We start from the raw sequence: 18704 nt of genomic DNA on the forward strand, positions 1-18704 counted from the left end.
ACACATATGAAAATAAGTGTTGTTCAATTGATTGAATAGCAATCGTTCAATCAATTGAACAACAATACACACACGAAAATAAGTGATGTTCAATTGATTGAACAACAATTGTTCAATCAATTGAATAACAACACACATATGAAAATAAGTGGTGTTCAATTGATTGAACAACAATCATTAAATCGATTGAACAACAATAAACACATGAAAATGAGTGTTGTTCAATTGATTGAACAACAATCGTTCAATCGATTGAGCAACAATACACACATGAAAATAAGTGTTGTTCAATTGATTGAACAACAATCATTCAATCGATTGAACAACACCTACAAAACATACCCAAAGACAAGAAAAGTCCTCATATTTACATGGTGATGCCTAACTAGATTGCAATCAATTGTACAGGAATATATACATTATTTACAACTAAATAAAAATGAAATTTCATGAGAGCAAAGTTGTCAGGTCATCACTCCTTGCAGCTAAAATTTGCATGGTGGGTTCATCACATACCTACTGGCAGAAAGACTCCTTGGTGAGTGGTTTGTGATAAAGACGCACCCAATGTCCATTCACCTTGAAAGAATGGCTATACCCCTTAATGGTAGTCAAGGTGAGAGTACCATTATTATGTACTTCTTTAATTTCATAAGGACCAAGCTACCTTGTTTATAACTTTCCTAGAAAGTTCTAGAATCTAGAGTCATAGAGGAGTGCCGAATCTCCTTTTTCAAACGTCTTATTTTTTATAAAACTATCGTGCCACTTTGCCCTTTGCTGCTGAATAATTGTAGTACGTTGTAGGGCAAGTAGTTGAGCCTCATCCAATTCATTTATTTGTTGAAGTCACTTGGTTTGGGCTTCTGTTAGATCTAGTCCCACTTCCTGAGCCGTTCTTAGAGTCTTTATTTCAAATTTAATAGGAAAAATAGGTTCTTTTCCAAACACAAGTTGGTACGAAGAATATCCAGTAGTATTTCGCCAAGTGGTGTGATAGGCCCACAAGGCCTCTGGTAGTCTAGCAGCCCAGTCTCGCCGATGTGTTGAGATTGTCTTGGTCAAAATTGCTTCGATGACCTTATTGGTGCTTTCAACCTACCCGTTCACCTGCGGGTGATATGGGGAAGTGATTCTATGTGTAATGTGGTGGTTTCTGAGAGTGGATGTAATCTTGTGTCCTACAAATTTCCCTCCCCCATCTGTTATCACTTCCCGAGGTAAACCATACCACACAAATAGTCCAAAAAGTAAATGAATTATAAATTCTTTTGAAGCTCTTGGAAAATATATTGTTTCTACCCACTTCATCACATATTCTGTGGCAACTAGTATGTAGGCATTTTTGTTTGATGGTGGATGAAATGGGCCAACAAAATCTAGTGCCCATCATTCAAAGAGTTCTATCACCAATTGGGGTTGAAGTGGCATTTCATCGGGTTGACCAAGCCGGCCCATCCTTTGGTAGTTATCACAAGCCTGAGCATATTTCTTAGCATATTTAAAAATAGTGGGCCAATGATAGCCCATATGTAGTACCTTATGCCCTATCCTATGATCTGTGAAGTGTCCTCCATAGGGCTCATCATGGAAAGCCTTCAGGATGTCATAAATCTCATCCTCATGAATGCATATGCATATACACATATCATACCCTGTGTGAAAATGGTATCCACCAATCCAAGAAAACCAGGCGCTGTGCTGGACAACCTGTTTTCTTTTCCTTGCTGTCAAGTGCCTAGGCAACTTCCCTACTGCCAAATAGTTTGCTACATCTGCATACCATGGCATTTTTACTGCTACGACAAACAAATGTTCATCTAGAAATTCTTCGTCCATTGCCAATGGATCATTTACCTTTGGAACTCGAGATAGAAAATATGCAATTGGGTTTTCCTTCCCAGAATGATCCTTGATGGTGATATCAAACTCCTACAAAAGCAATGACCAACAATTCACTCAACCATTTGTAATAGGTTTGTTGGCTGAGTACCTAATGGTAGAATGACTAGTATATAGAAAAAATTGATAGCCAATTATATAATGTCTAAATTTGTTTATGGCATAAATTACAGCTAAGAATTCCTCTTCTGTTACTATATAATTAAGTTTAGCAACAATAAGATTTTTGCTGATATAATATATAGCATAAGGTTTTTTGTCCTCTTCTTGACCGAGGACAACGCCTATTGCTGCATATGATGCATCAGTGGATATGTGAAAGGCTAGTTCCCAATTAGGTCCACGTAATACTGGTGCCGTTAAAACTAGTTTCTTTAAATCTATAAAAGTTGCGTCGCATTTGTCAGACCATTTAAAGTCAACATTTCCAGTTAAAACATATAAAGGTGCAACAATTTGTGAATTTCTTTTGATAAACCTATCATAATAGCCTGCATATCCAAGGAAGTTATGTACCTCTGTCTAAGTACAGGGTGTAGGTAGCAAAAGAATTACCAATATCTCTGCTAGATCTACCTGTATCGCTACTGCGGAAATGTAATGTCCTAGGATTACGCCTTCGGTCATCATCATGTGACACTTGCCATTGCTTAGACATAGCTTGGTAGCAATGCATCATTCCAAAACCTTATTTAATGTTTGTAGCACTTGATCAAAGTCATCCCCATATGGGGTAAAGTCATCCATGTAAACTTCAAGCCCTTCATTTATCAGGTCAACAAAAATGTTGAGTATGGCCCTTTGAAATGTAGCTGGTGCATTGTAGAAGCCAAACGGTAATACTCTATAAGAGAATGTACCCCACAGACAGGTGAAGATTGTTTTGTCTTGGTCTTTAGGGGTGATTTGAATCTGATTGTAGCCATTGAAGTTGTCTAGAAAGGAAAAGAACTACTTCCCTGCCAGAGTATCAAGGACTTGATCAATAAATGGAAGAGGGAAGTGATCTTTTTGTGTTGCCTTGTTCAATTCCCGATAATCCACATAAATACACCACTTCCCATTTTTCTTAGGGACAACTACCAATGGAGAGATCCATTTGCTATCTGAAATGGGATAAATGAAATTCACATCCAGCAACTTGTGTAGCTCTTCTTTTACAATATCCTTGAGATTCCAATTCAATCTCCGCAGAGGTTGCCAGATAGGACAAGCATCCCTTTTGGTGTAGATATGATGTGTACATAACTGTGGGTCTATGCCCTTCATGTCAGGGTAGTCCCAAGTAAAAACGCTTTATATTTTTGTAGGACATGAATGAGTTTCTGTCGTTGGTCGTTGTCCAGGCTATCATTAATGTTGAAAACCTTGCCTGGTTCGATTTCAACAGTTTTATTGTTATGAAGAGTTGTTGTCTGGATATGCTAATCATCAGTGTCTTTCAAATGGTATTCCAAGGTTTCATTATCAAGAATTTCTCTTAACATTTGACATTTCACATTGTTCACATTAGTTGGCTGATTGATAAAGTTATGGATAACATCATCTTCAATCTGATCCTTGAATTCAAGTGCCTCTGCTAATGTAAGTGGTGAATGAATGCTTTCTTTCAGGTATGCAGGTGGTTGTTTACATATTTTTACAATGGGCAGACTTGGTTTGGCGGGATGATATAAAATAAGATTTTTTTATAGCATCCCCTTTATCAATAGTCATGATGGCCTCTCGGCAGCCTATGTAAGCATCGGTTGTTGCCATCTAAGGTCGGCCCAAAGTCAGAGGGTTTCCATCCAATCGAACCTTTGGGTTTATAACAAGAAAATATACCAGATACTACCATGAATCAACGGAAACCTTAATATCCTCCAAATTTCCCTCTGGCCTCACCACCAAATGATCAGTAAGTTCTATCAGGGTGGTGGTTGGTTGCAGAGCTGTAATACCTAGTGTCTGACAGGTTTCTACTATTAATATGTTAATGGTTGCTCCCATATCAACTAGTGTGTTTGGAAATAAGTGACCATATATTTGAATTGTAACAATGGGATTCCCAGGATCTTAATATTTTACTGGAGTTTCCCCTCCCAAGAGTAAATCAAATAATGTCCCTACAACATGAATGGTGAGTGAATTTTTTGCTTTACTCACTGGCTTCTCTACATATAGCTCTTTAATCATTTTAGCATAAATAGGAATATCTTGAGGAATTTTAATAAAAAGATTTTTTAGTTCCCCTACAAGATCAAAATTTGGATAAACAATTGGTTTGGATATTGTTAGCCTTTCAGGGAACAGGGGAGAAGTGATTATGAGTTTCTCAGGATCTTTTTGTTGATTTGTATCTTCTCAATGTTTTATTTCTATATCATTTACACTAGATGGTATATATACAGGTGGGGTTTCTAATTCAATTGATGGTTGGTCTCTATTTTCCCCAGGGGTAATGATACATCCTAACCTCAATATAATTTCATTACATTATTCTTGTTCAATCTCATAATCTAAGCTCTCGATAATTTTCACCAACTGAACCGGTCTATTATTGGGATTCGAATTCAATTGAGCTGGCAATTGAGGATGCAGAAGAGGCTGAGGATTTTGCTGTAATGGATATGGGACTGATAATGCAAGTTGAGGTTGAGGACCTATTCCCATAGGTGTATTATATATCCCCAAAGGTCACTGCAAATTCGAAGACCAGTTTGGGTTTTGAGAAGTAGAGGCAAGCCACTGGGATGGATATGGATTACCTTGCCAAACAGGAGAAAATGGAGAATCTGTCGCATTACCCGAAAAGGACTGAGTTGGCCAAGGTGTCATAGGGAATGGTTAGGATTGCCAATTTGAGTAAGGTGATTGGCCTTGCCATGATGCCCCTGGTTTCTATTGTTGATTAAATGGTGAAGAAGGAAAGAACTGGGATGCGTCTTGTGACATATCTATAAGTTTGGTCTGCAACTGTTGACGCTGGTTCATTAAGTATATTGGCTCTGTCTCTTCTTCCTCTTCTTTGAAAACTGCTTTTAGCTTGGGAAGTGATGGACATTTTTCAGTGGTGTGATCCTTTGTGTAGATGGCGAATGTCTAGACCATGTCCAATGGACACTCCCATTGGTTGTGCTTCTTCCGACAGCGTGGGCAGAAAACAACCAAATTCTGTTCTTCTAAACTTGTTTCTGTTTAGCCTGTAGGACGTCGAGCTGTGTTGTGAGGGTGCCCAAGATGTTCGCCTTGAATTCTTCCAAGAGGTTACCAATTTTCATTCTTGTTATGCCTCCACTGTGTGGTTTACTTCCTCTAGTTATAGGATCTCGACTTCCTAACCATGTGTATGTGCTACCTCATGAACACCTGATACACAAGAAAACAATTTCATCATAATATTCTTGAGAAATATCTCCTTTCCCCATCAAATTTAGAGTTTCTGTCCATTCTTATTTCATTCCCTTAATTAAGATAGCTCTCAAGACTTCTTTTGGTAAAGTGGTGTGAGGGGGTCTCTACAAGTTATAGTGAAACCGTTCAACATATACTTCTAGAGTTTCATTATACTTTGAAGCCATCTTAAAGATTTCATCTTTCAATTCCCTAGTCTTGCAAAAGTCCTGGTATCTTATGAGAGAAGAGGTTTTCATGTCATCCCAAGAGTTAATAGTACATTTGCCTAGACCCATGAACCACCTCAAAGCTACTCCTTTTAGAGTAGAAGGGAACAATTTTAGTTTTTGAGGGTCAGTGGTATAGTCATATCCTCGGTAGAGGAAATCAAACTCGAATAAGAAGGCATCTGGACCCTCCATGATCATCCCATGAAAATTTGGGATGATTTGTAAGGGAATAAGTTTCATCGAGGGATTGGCCACTTGGTTGACTATGGGGTATTCCAATGTTGAGGTCTGACCTTGAGGTGGTAGATTTTCCATTTGGTAAAAAATGTGCCAATATCCTTCAGGGATTTCAGGGGGTGCTATTTGAGTAAGTAGAGGATTCACAATCCGAGTTGGTTTTGCAACACTGCCTAGATTTGGGATCACAAGAGATCCTTGTTCAGATAGCTGAGGTCCTGCCTTAGCAGTTCCACTGGTTTCTCCCTCTCCTTCTTTTAAGTTGCACGATTTTCCCTCTTGTAGAGGATCAGAATGTAAATTTGTTGTAACCTAAAAACTCTATTTAGATCCTCCAATTTGGCAATGAATCTTAGCTTAGGCTACAGATGGTGAGCCTATTGCCTGAGGGATTATAGTAGGTCTTTTTCCAGTGATAGTCTCGAATCCTACCGATGCCTGAGACTCTTCTTTTCTTACGATTTCGTCTATAATAGTTGTTCTCCCAAGGCTCACTGATCCCTTGGGTTTTGTGGATTTAGGTGGGGGGTTTTGATATTTTTCTATCTTTCTATTCCTATTCATTCATAAAAAAACTATTTCTATTTAACCTCTATGCTTTTGCTGAAAAGCGGGCTGATGAGCAAGCACTTTACTTGCTGGTCACGCAGGTTCTTACCTCTCATTTTTAAAACCCAATTCTCTTACAGCAAGATAAAAAGAAATCACTTTGAAACACTCTCCCTGACAACGATGCCAAAATGTTGGTGCACCAAGATGTATTATTAAAAGAAATCTCAATACCTACATTCATTATCAACCAAGGGCAAGTATTTTTATTTCAAGAGTGTCAGCACTATATATGCAATGAATTCAAAGGTCAATCTATGTTGGAATCATTGCAATTGCTAATTTCTATTTATCTAAATTCAATCCAAACACTTCTGAAAGGAATTCATAACACACTTTTGAAGCTACTTAATCTATTTTGCAAGCAACTGAATTAGAATGCAAATGGAAAGAATCACACTTGAAAATCTAACTTGTATTGAAACTTACTCATTTAACATGAAGGAAAGCTATGATAATTGAACAACAAATAACCATATAACATCTCATGGAAAGCAATCACTCTAGCTTTGAAATCTATGATAGCGTTACCTTAGAATGAACAACAATATGGAATGAACATAACCAATTCGAGAAAGAGCATCACGCATATAACATAACCATTTCAATAAAGAGCATCACGCATATATAATCACACAACTAAATCTAGAATCTTAACTTAAAAGCAACGCAAATCAGAATCATCAATCCTCATAGTAATCAGAATGATACTAACTTTGCAAACTAATAATAATGAACTGTGAAGAATAAACAGAAATAATTATAACATGGTTGGAGCAATAGATCTTCTATTGACTGGGTCCAAAGTCTCGAGAAGTCCCTGTTGTTAGATACCCATAATACAATTATGAATTAAACACAATCTTCTTCATTAAAATCAATAACATAGTTACAACATCACCGAGATGAAAGTATTATATGTCTGAAAAGAATAGTTACAATCTGCGAATTCCTAAACTAGTTGTTTAGCTCATCTTACGTCTTTATATAACATTTAGAAAAGTAAATAGATAAAAGTGAATCCTCGGGATCAGGGGATCCTGAGGATTTCGCAATACTTGATCTGATTTCATCATAAAATAGCATTGGACCTCCTGGTCTTCCGCTTTTTTCCATGCTTAGGACATTGTATCTTTTCTTTTACTAGCTACTGTTGTCCCATCGATTAAACAACTATCATCCAATCCACGTCCCTGCATACAAAGATAATGAAAGTCATTTTTCTATGCCCAAATTTATCTAATTTGTTACTAATTTATTTTACCCAACTTTTGTTGTTGTTTCCTCTATTTTGATCGATAAAATGAAGATAAACATATGAAGACAAATGCTAAATTAGGCTATCTACAAGGAGAAAACATACATTTTTCTCCTCCCAACACTCCGTGTGTCATCTCCCTCTTCAGCATTTTCTGCGACCCCTACTGCTACTCAAGCCCTAGGTAGATTCTCATCATGCCTTGCATGCCGAGGTATACCCGCAAGACTAGAAGGTGCCACATATGTGTCATCCCAAAACTCATGTCAGATTGTTTTCACCCTAAACAAAAAAATTGCATAAAATTCGAAATAAAAAAATACTTTTGTCACGGATTCACCTTCTTACCTATTGGCCCCCATTGTGTGTTAAGTGGAAATATCAACTTTGGATCCCATGAATAGTCCATTATAGCATATGGGAAGTCCTCAATCATGGGAATCTTTCCTTCTATCTAGTCAAAGAAGTCATCATCAAAATAGTCTCTGATAGGTCTACCTCCTGTGTGAGGTACTAAGGCTACCCACCTATCTTGCCTAGGATCCCTGGGACCTTCTATATCTACACTCAACCTTGGCCTCAGAATGAGCACTCTTTATAGCATGAAGGAGACAATCAATGTACCATACCAAAACTCTCCTTGGGCCCATGTCTTATAAGATGTCAACTATGCTTTCACTTGCTAGAGACACTCTCACACCAATTAAACATTTGCAGTTACAAGAAATCCAACGATAGTAGAATTTGGGCCTTCATGGCCACATGTTGGCTCTTAGTCCTTACCAATCAAACTATCATCCAAAAAATAGACCTAAATGGTCTTGCTTCCACCTGTTCCACTGGAATAGTGTTACTACCCACATAGGCAGCTGATGTGCAATGACTAACGATCAAATCCATGGCAGTTCTCGGATACGCTCTCCCTCTTGTCAAATTTTCTCATGCATTTCTACATGACAAGATAGTGAGGAAATAGATGAAATCTCTCTCAATTGAGAGCTCTTGGTCCCCAATATTGAACACACCTAGATGTTCATACCACCGCTAAATTATCCATGCCTAGAAATCTTCTTGGGTCTTCATTGGATCTATTTTGGCATACTTTAGAAAACTGCATCATCTTAGAGCAACCATATATGCTAGACAATCTAACATTTTCAATTCCTCTCGATCATGGGATATTTCTATCCAGGGGATCATTTTGATGAGTTGATTCCTACATCATTATGACCCTTATTCAATTTTTACTGGTTGCGTAACCCTACAAATGGAGAAATTTCTTTTATTCTTTGTGCTTGGTTAGCTAACGCAAGCTCCTTTTACCACACAGCGCATGCTAACACAACCTTCCCTCTTAGGAGTAACATGCTAATGTGCACCATTAGCCTAGGTACTCACGGTACCTGACCAAGCCATCTAGGGAGAGCCTAAAAAAATTAAAACTATAGGTGAAAAACTAAAATTTAGCCATTAAATGAAAGAATAGGATTAGTGCTCTTACCTGGAACTAATGAGAAGTCGAATTGTTGCCAGAATTTCCCACAATCACCTTCAAAATATTTGCCTATACTTTCACTCCAAAATCTCTCACCAACTCAACCAAGTGCAAATGAGGACCAAAATTCCTATTTATAGAATTTGGAGGTATGACTTAAGTCTCTCTTTTGTCATTTATAAGTAGTGTTTCCTTGTTTTCTTTCTAATGCTCCCGGTAACTATTTTGAAAATGATTTTATATGATCTAATGTTGTTTTAAGTGATTTTATATAGAATTTATGAGCATTGATTAAAATTGAGAATTATTTTTAGAGAATTTTTCTCACTCATTAAACTGAAAAAATATATTTATGAGTTTTCTTCATCTAACTCAGTTAAATTTTTTATGAATAATATCGATTTCAATTCATCTCCTCATACTGGTAACAAAATGAGGCAAACACCTATTGAGCATAGGTTTATCATTTTATCTAGACTCATTGGACTACTTACAGAAAAGGAACTATGTTGGGTATATTATTAACCCTTTGTTTCACTTGGTCATCAACTATGGCAAAGGTACCCCCTTGGAGTTGTCTTTAAAATCTTTTTAGACTCTCAAAATATGAAAATACCACCAAGTGTACCCTTTCTAAACTCTTTAAACCTAAACAAGTTGGGAAATATTGGATAGAATAATGGTGATACTATTTATATTTTGAAGGAATTTTTGGTAGAAATACCTTGTCAATCCCTTGAACATGGAACTTTCTTAGGATATTCCTCTTTTGGTTAGCTTCTCTAAGAACCATATCATTTATGAGTCTTTCCTTGATACCCAAATTTCCCTGCATCTTTGTGTCTAGCTCCTCTTGGTGTTCTCGAGTCTAAGCTACCTAGTGTTCCTGGTTTTGTGCCTTATATTGTTCAAGGGATAAGACTACTCTCTACTTTCATATCGACCATCTACTCATATGCCATATTTTCCCTGAGTCAGTTCATCTCGTTGTTCTAAACTATCTCCAAAGAAATCACTTTGTCTCATTTCACATCAATTGATGTAGGATTCCTCATTTCCTACCATTAACGGGTATCTTCCTATCGACTTCAACATCTTATCTAGAAAGTAGATCGAGAAACATTTAAGTACCTTGGAGCTTGCAATTCTCAGTGTAGGTTTCCATGTGTTTCATTAAGGGATTTTTGAGGTCTAAAATGGGCCTCCTAACAAAAATGTACAACCAAAATAAACTTTATAAGAAGCAATAGGATTCAAGATGATGATGTCAACCATGCGGGATGATTCACCATTTTTGTAATAAAAAAGTAAAAATATTAAAAAATAATAAAATAATAAAAAAAAAAAATCAACTCGTATTTTAAACTTATCTCCCTAAGGTTTTACTCAAATTTCAAGCGAGAGTACTCGTTAGATGCAAAATTTAATTCCTAATCCGAGTACCCATGTTACATACTTTTGATGGACCCTGCTACACAAAAAATGAGAAGTACATGAACAAACATGATTGGAATCACGTTTTTCATGTATTTCTCATTTTTCATGTAGCAGGGTCCATCGAAAGTATGCAACGTGGGCACTCCTTGGATTAGGAATCAAATTATGCATCCAAAGAGTGTTGCTGCTTTAAATTTGAGAAAACCAATAGGGAGATAAGTTAGAAATACAAGTTGATTTTTTTTCTTTTTTCCCTCTAAAATTTGTTGATGTAATAAAATCTTATTTTATTATTTCCACTATTATTTTATAATTTCCTTAGGAGGCCCATTTTAGAGCTCAAAACAGCCCTAATGGACTAGGGGTTTTCATTATTCGCTCCCATTTGAACGATTATGTGAGTGTTCGACACCAAATCCTCTTATTCAAAGTCTCTAGATTGTAATGTGCATATTGGAGACCATCATCTCTATTGGTGGAAATTCTCATGTATGTTAATGGTTTTCATCATTGGATGGTGATCAAAATATTTATCACATGTTCAACCTCAACTCCTATATTCATATGTGCATAAATATGCTATTTCAGAAGTGGCAATGAAGACCTTGGGTGAAGGCTTACATAACTCAACCTTGTTTCATCTCCCAAGCTGAAGATATTGTTTTCGGAGACAGCTTATCACGTTGATCACATTATGAAATATACCCACATTTTTCCCATTGGTAGACACAACTATCATACCTTCATTAGATATCACTCTGGTTTTTCTACAGAGCGTGGGAATGCTCGACTCAGGACATATTTATATATTCTAACATATGTTGTTGTTCTTAGGTCTCCTTCATTTCTCATGCTCTAAATCTCTCTTTTAATTCACATTACATAAAATATTTTAGCCATCATCTTCTTCTCTGGCCTAACACTTTAGGGGGCATCTGTTACACATGAAAAGGCCTCCTCATTATCTCATAGGAGAAGACCAACTTGGACTGGAAGAAACCCTAACTTAGAAGCCTATTTTCCATGGTAACGCACCCCATAAACTAGTAGAGGGCATGCTAACGATGTTAAGTAGACAAGAAGACCGTGTTAACCTGGTCATGAATGCTTTGTATCTTCCATAAGGTCACATTACCTAAATTTCATGAGCTTGCGAAGGAAAATCTCGAGTTAACTCACTGACACTCAATCATTTACTCAAGTTTGACTCTAAAAAGTTGGAAGAGATTTCCTAAAACTTGTCTTTGGAAATTTCTTATCCTAAAATAGGCTAATGAGAAGGGAAAGAGAAATAAAGTAGAGGAAACATCCTACAACCTTTTGGATTTTTCCCAAAGTGAACTAATGAATAAATTGGAAAATGATTGGCCTCACTTTGCCTATATATTGGAGGCTAGGCCACTATAATATGGATCAGAAATCTAGTATTGTTATGTTGCCAAGATACTATTGAGAGAGAGAGAGAGATGGGAGCTAGGAGCTAAGGGAACACTTGTTGGGACACAATGGTTGTAATATTCATTCTCACATTAAATAATATAGATATATTGATATTCTATCCATATCATGATTAAAATATTTACATTTTGTGTGTTGTGATTCCATGATTTAGACTAATGCTTTTATATTGATACATTCAATTGCTATATGTTTCTATATGTTAATATGATAAATTGTTGAAGATAATATATGTAGTGAACATCACTTATTTCTCGTGTGCAGGTCTTGTTCTTAGAGTTGGCTAAGGGTTCCTTCCCTGCCACACTGACTACTCCAACAGAGCTGTGCGAAGGATAAGAAGGTCTTCACTCATCCTCCCTTTGTCAATTCTTATCTAACATGCTCATGAACTGAACAACTACAGATCCCTTGATCCATATGCATTAGGTTCTAGGAACCTGAGAGGGTTTTTTTTCCATACAGATGTGCATTAATCCCTACAGGAAAATCATATTTCAAAATTAAAATTTTCTCTTTTAAGGAGGACATGAAGAAAAATCCCTAATATTTTTATTTTGACACTAGCATGAATAACATGCTTTACATTTATCATTATATATACATCAAGACCAAGAATATTAATTATGAAGACTGACCATAGCTACAAAATTCAACACTTGTGATTCCATTACTATATGTTGATGACTTATTTCTAATAAGTGTGGAGGATCTCATTATTTAATGTAAGAGGGAACAGAATTTTGAATTTGATATGAAGGATCTTGGATTAATGCACTACTATTTGGGGCTAGAAGTATGGTAGAAACACAGTGAAGCCTTTCTTGGTCAAGGAAGACATATTATGAATATCTTGCATAAATTTAGAATATTGGATTGTAACTTGATGCTAACTCCCATGGTAACAAATATTAGAAAGCTAAGAGAATCTGAGTCTCATTTGGTAGATCCATTTATGTACCAGTCACTGATTGGCTTGCTAATGTATTTGGTTAATATAGAGCTATGCATTTTATTTGCACTAAAAATGTTGAGCTAGTTCTAGGTGGAAACATGACATGATCATTAGATTGAAGCAAAGCACATATTGAGATATCTGCATCGTACAGTTGACTATAGTTTGAGATATGTCTCAAATAGAACATACAACTATGAGACTATATAGATGTATATTGGGCAAGAAGTGATGAAGAAAAAAAGAGTACCTCCATAGGCTGCTTCAGTTGGGGCTCCGATATGATTTCGTGGATGAGAAAGAAGTAGGCATCTATTAAAATCAACACTACCAAGGTAGAATATATTGTAGCTAGCTTGGCGAGTTGTGAAGAAATGTGACTTTAGAAGCTACTCACATGACTGTTTGATTATGGATAGAAATGATTTTTATATATTGTGATAATCAGAGATGTGTGAAGCTAATAGAGAATCTAGTTTTCCATGATAGGTCAAATCACATTGAGATTAAGTACCACTTCATTTGTGATATCAGAGTCAGTGTTTTCATACTGTCATCAATTATCAAAAATCATCTTTTGATATCATATTAGGGTCCCATTCTGAATTGTCTTTCAATCCACCTAGGTCCTCATTCAAAAATTTACTCATTGATGGTATCCCTAGTGAAAAAGCCTCACTCTCCCTCAAAAATCAATACTTTCTAGCCCACCTTCATGTCTTACTAACAAGATATCAATCATAAAAGCACATTCCATCATATCTTTATGTTAGTCAAGTCAACATGGAGTCTGGTCATTCAAGGTCCCATTAGGTCACTAGGTTTCATTTTGCAAGGTCCAATAATACTCCATTTCACTACACCAGGCCAGCAAAAAAGTATGAGAGTGAGAAAATTAATATCCCTTTTTCATTTAAAGAGGATTTTCAAACATGTAACCATGGTTGCCCAAGTTCTAATTTTCATTTCACGTATGAGTTTTATTTCAGATTGTAATTTTATTCCAAAAACAGGGATGTAATTTATTTTAAATTTTTATTTAATTTTGTGTTCACTATATGTAATAAGTATTGTTCCTAAGTTGGCAACTCAAACTCTATATGCCAACTTCATCAAAGAAAAGTCAAATGTAAATAGTGCCAAACTCCATCATCATCAATCTGCAAAGGATAAAATCAAAGTGTAAAGGGTAATTAGCAAAGCTTTCAAAGGTGAATTGAAACATTAGAAAGTGGGTTTTAAAATCAAAAAATAAAATTCACTCAAGTATAAGACCCTTCATAGCATCAAACTCAATTTCATTTGTCTCCTACCATCGATTGAGAAAACCCCAAGAGAGCATTTCTCAAGATTCTGGGTGAAATTGCAAAAACAGAGCAGGAGTTGCATGCTTCCTTCAGGTGCTACGTACTTCCATTAGACGCTGCACACTTTCTTCAGGTGCTACGGACTTCCTTCAGGCATTGTGCACTTCCTTCAGGTGCTACGCACTTCCTTCAGGTGTTGTGCACTTCCTTCAGGCACTGTGCACTTCCTTCAGGCACTACACACTTCCTTCAATCGTTGTGCACTTCCTTCAGGTGCTACGCACTTGCCAAAGAAAGGGCACACTTCCTTGTGGCACTGCTCACTTGTCCAAAAAGGACAGAAATGTTTCCAGACTTCACCAAATTTCCTCCAAAGCTTCAGCAACATTGTCATTAACCTCCAGCAAGTGAGTAAAAGATAAAGATATCATTTTCCTTCCTCCTACAATCATTTCTTATGGTGTTCTAAATGTTTATTAAATATTTGGTGCTTTACTCATATCAAAACCCTAGTATCTCTCTCAAAACCACCATTGCACTCTCAATTCCCAAATTTCACTCCCCTACGCTTTGATAACCTTCACTTATTACAATTCCCTTTCATTTTCCCTAAACCCTTTATATTAATACTCTAAACCCTTTATCCCAAATACCCTAAGTGTAGGTTTTAACCCCGTATAGAAATTACCTGCATACGAATTCTAAAACACAAAAAATAAACAATGCAAGAGCATAACACATAAAACAAATATACACAAAGATTTTCCCCTAGATCCTAAAACCGGGACTACCAGCTTGATTTTTCATTATGTTCCTTTCAATGTTACAATACATATTTATACATGTTGAAGCATCCAAAACCATGGGCCGAAAACCATCGCGTCCAAAACCATGTGAAAAAAATCATGCACAAAACCATAGGTAGGTCCACCCAACATAACATAGGGTCCAAAAACAAAATTTTCTAGGGCGCTGCCCAAGACCCCATAGAGTGGGTTTACCTGTACCCCTCAAACCCCCTATGACTCCCCCTGCTACGCAATCAGCGCAACAAAGGGGGGGCTCTACCCCCCTTCTAACCCCCCAGTTAACTACGTGGGCTAGTCGTGGAAAGAATATAACACAACCCAACATTCTCCCACTTGTTGTTTTCTTTCCACAGGGGGCCACAAGAGAGCTTAGTCATTTATCTATCCTTGCAACACCCATTGTTTCTCTACACCAGGAGAACTTCTCAGAGCTCATAGATTTTGTCAATATATCTACAGTATTCTTCAAAGTGTCCACCTTTACCAGCAACACCCTTTTGTCTCCTATCATATCCCTCACAAAGTGATACAAAACATCAATGTGCTTTGTCTTTGAATGATAAGCAAGGTTCTTTGCCAAGAAAATTGCACTTTGGCTATCACAGTCTATCCTTATAGCTCCTTGTACTAACCCCATACTTGAACACAATCTCTGCAATCAAACTGCTTCCTTGCTTGCATGAGTGGCTGGCATGTATTCTGCCTCTATAGTTGATAGTGCCACTATAGATTGTTTCTTACTCATCCAACTAACTGCATCTCCAAATAGGTTAAACACATACCCACTTGTAGATCTTCTCTGATACAGATCTCCAACCCAGTCTGCATCAACAAGGCCATGAATATCCAACACTTTTTCCAATCCTGGTCTTCCTTGGTAGCATAAACCATAATCACTAGTGCCATGCAAATACCTGAAAACCTGCTTCACTGCTGTCCAGTGCTCCTTCCCTGGTTTTAACATAAACTTGCTCAATACTCCCACTGCATATGCAATGTCTGGTCTAGTACAGACCATGGCATACATCAGGCTACCGACTGCACTTTCATATGGAACATGGGACATGTCCTCTTACTCTTCTTGTGTCTTCGGACACTGTTGAACAGATAACTTCACACCTACAGGAATAGGAACCTTCACCGGTTTACTATCCTGCATATTAAACCTCTGCAATATTGTCTCAACATACTTCCTCTAGTTTAACCAGAGCTTCCTCTTTGTCTGATCACTTTTAATTTCCATGCCCAAAATATATTTTGAAGCACCAAGATCTTTCATGTCAAATTTGGAGGACAAATGGGTCTTCAAATCCTAGATAATTTCTTTGTCATTTCCAACCAACAATATATCATCCACATATAAGACCAGATAAATAACACGGTCACCAATTAATTTAAAATACACACTGTGATTTTCTTTGCTTCTAGTGAAGCAAAGTCCCCATATAAATGTATCAAATTTCTAATACCACATCCTTGGTGACTGTTTTAACCCATATAGAGACTTCTTTAACTTGCATACCAATTCTTTCTTACCCTTCACCGCAATGCCTTCAGGTTTCTTCATGTAGATCTCCTCTTCCAGATTTCTATGAAGAAATGTTGTCTTCACATCCATCTATTCTACCTTAAAATCAAAAGTAGCAGAAATAGATAAAAGTAATCTAATAGAAGTTACCTTGGCAACAGGAGAAAAAATATCACCAAAATAAATTCTCGGCACCTAGGAATAACCTTTTGCTACCAACTGAGATTTGTATTTCTCCACCTTTCCTTTTGCATTTGTCTTCTTCTTGAACACCCATTTGCTGCCAATGGGTTTCCTTCCAGCCGGCAACTCCACCAAATCCCAAGCCTCATTTTTGTGCAAAGATGCCATTTCATCAACCAAGGCCTCTTTCTAGAGTTTTCCATCCTCTGAATCTACTACTTCCTTCACAGTTCTGGGATCATCATCAGTAATACATAAAGCAAAGTTTGAACAAAAAGTAGATGGACTATACCTTTCTAGCTTCCTTCTTTCTAAAACTGATCTTCTCACACCTGGAGTTTGTGGCTCTTCATCTTATGATTCCTCCTCTATTGTAGAGACTGATTCTTCCTCCTTTAGCTCAAACTCTATCTTCTCAGGTTCCTTTGGTTGGAATTCATGTTTAATAACATATTTCACCTCTCTAAACACCACATCTCAGCTGTACACAACCTTCCTTGTTACTGGGTTCCAAAGTTTATAGCCCTTTAAACCATCCTTATACCCAATAAAGATGCACTTTTCAGATTTACTATCCAACTTTTTTCGTTTCTCCTTTGGAACATGTACATATGCATCACATCCAAATACCCTCAAATGTGAAAGAGAGGGTTTCTTACTACTCCATACTTCTTGTGGAGTCTTATCCTCCAATGCTGATGAAGGTGATCTATTAACTAGGTAACATGCTATCTCCACCACCTCTGCCCAGAATTCCTATCCTAACCCTACACCATTGAGCATGCTTCTTTCCCTTTCCATAAATGTCTTGTTCATTCTTTCTGCAAATCCATTTTCCTGAGGTTTATATGGAGTAGTCTTCTGTCATGCTATACCACACTTCTTACAGAATTCTTCAAATTCCTTACTGCAAAACTCTCCACTGTTATCTGTCCTCAACACCTTTGTCTTCTTCTCTATCTGGTTTTCCACCAGAGCCTTAAATTCTTTAAACCTATCAAAGACTTCAGATTTCTTCTTAACGAAATATATCCATGTATTCCTTGAGAAGTCATCTATAAATGATACATAGTACATAGACTTACCCAGTGATGGAATCTTCACAGGTCCAAACACATCACTGTGCACAAGCTCTAATATCTGTCTCGCCCTCTTACCACCAGAGGGGAAACTCACCTGATTCTGCTTCCCATATACACAATTTTCACAAAAATAAAAATATAGAGAGCTATTACTCATACCTTCTACCATACCTTTGCCATGAAGTATTCAAAGGTCCTTCTCTCCAATATGTCCAAGCCTTTGATGCCACAGCATCGCCTTCTCTCTAGAGACCACTAGATTTTCTGGTCCACTTTCAGGAACCACAAAACTATTGCACCCATCAACAACAGTGCTACCTTGCAGCTTGTACAGAGTTCCAATCCGAACTCCCCGCATCAATACCAGTGCTCCCCAAACAATCTTGCAGGTATCCTTCTCAAACATTGTTTTTACACCTGCATCATCCAGCTTGCTTATATAAATCAGATTTCCAGCCAATGCAGGAATATGTAGAACACCAAGAAGTGTTCTAACCCTTCCACCTTGCAACTTCAACTTTACTTTTTCGCAACCAATGATTCTAGCCTTCCTATCATCCCCTAAGAAGACATCACCACCATCGTATTTCTCATACTCACTGAACCACTCTCTATGGGGAGTCAAGTGGAAGGATGCACCTGAGTCAATCAACCATGCCTTGTGATCTACATGTGTACTTGAAGAAGCCAAGTACACATCCCCACCTTCATCTGAGGTGGTTTTCACCTCTACAGAAGGAGCATCATCAGATCCCTTTCCTTTATCAGGAGCTTTAGATTTACATTCCCTTTTGCAGTGCCCTTCCTTTCCACATTTCCATCACACCACCTTTACA

General features: G+C 37.2%; 1 protein-coding gene across 1 annotated transcript; it reads right to left on the minus strand.

The window, feature by feature from the left end:
• Positions 1-1389: 1389 nt before the first annotated feature.
• On the minus strand, positions 1390-2560 carry LOC149250658 (uncharacterized). The gene is made up of 3 exons (XM_089453713.1): positions 2479-2560; positions 2074-2393; positions 1390-1932 (listed from the first exon to the last, which is right to left on the minus strand). Exons 1-3 carry the CDS (start codon positions 2558-2560, stop codon positions 1390-1392), a joined length of 945 nt encoding a protein of 314 aa, XP_089309839.1.
• Positions 2561-18704: the final 16144 nt, after the last annotated feature.

Source organism: Pinus tabuliformis, chromosome 7 (genome assembly GCF_031772625.1).
Source record: "Pinus tabuliformis cultivar Carrire ecotype Pingquan chromosome 7, CPIR1, whole genome shotgun sequence".
In the NCBI taxonomy this organism is placed as follows: domain Eukaryota; kingdom Viridiplantae; phylum Streptophyta; class Pinopsida; order Pinales; family Pinaceae; genus Pinus; species Pinus tabuliformis.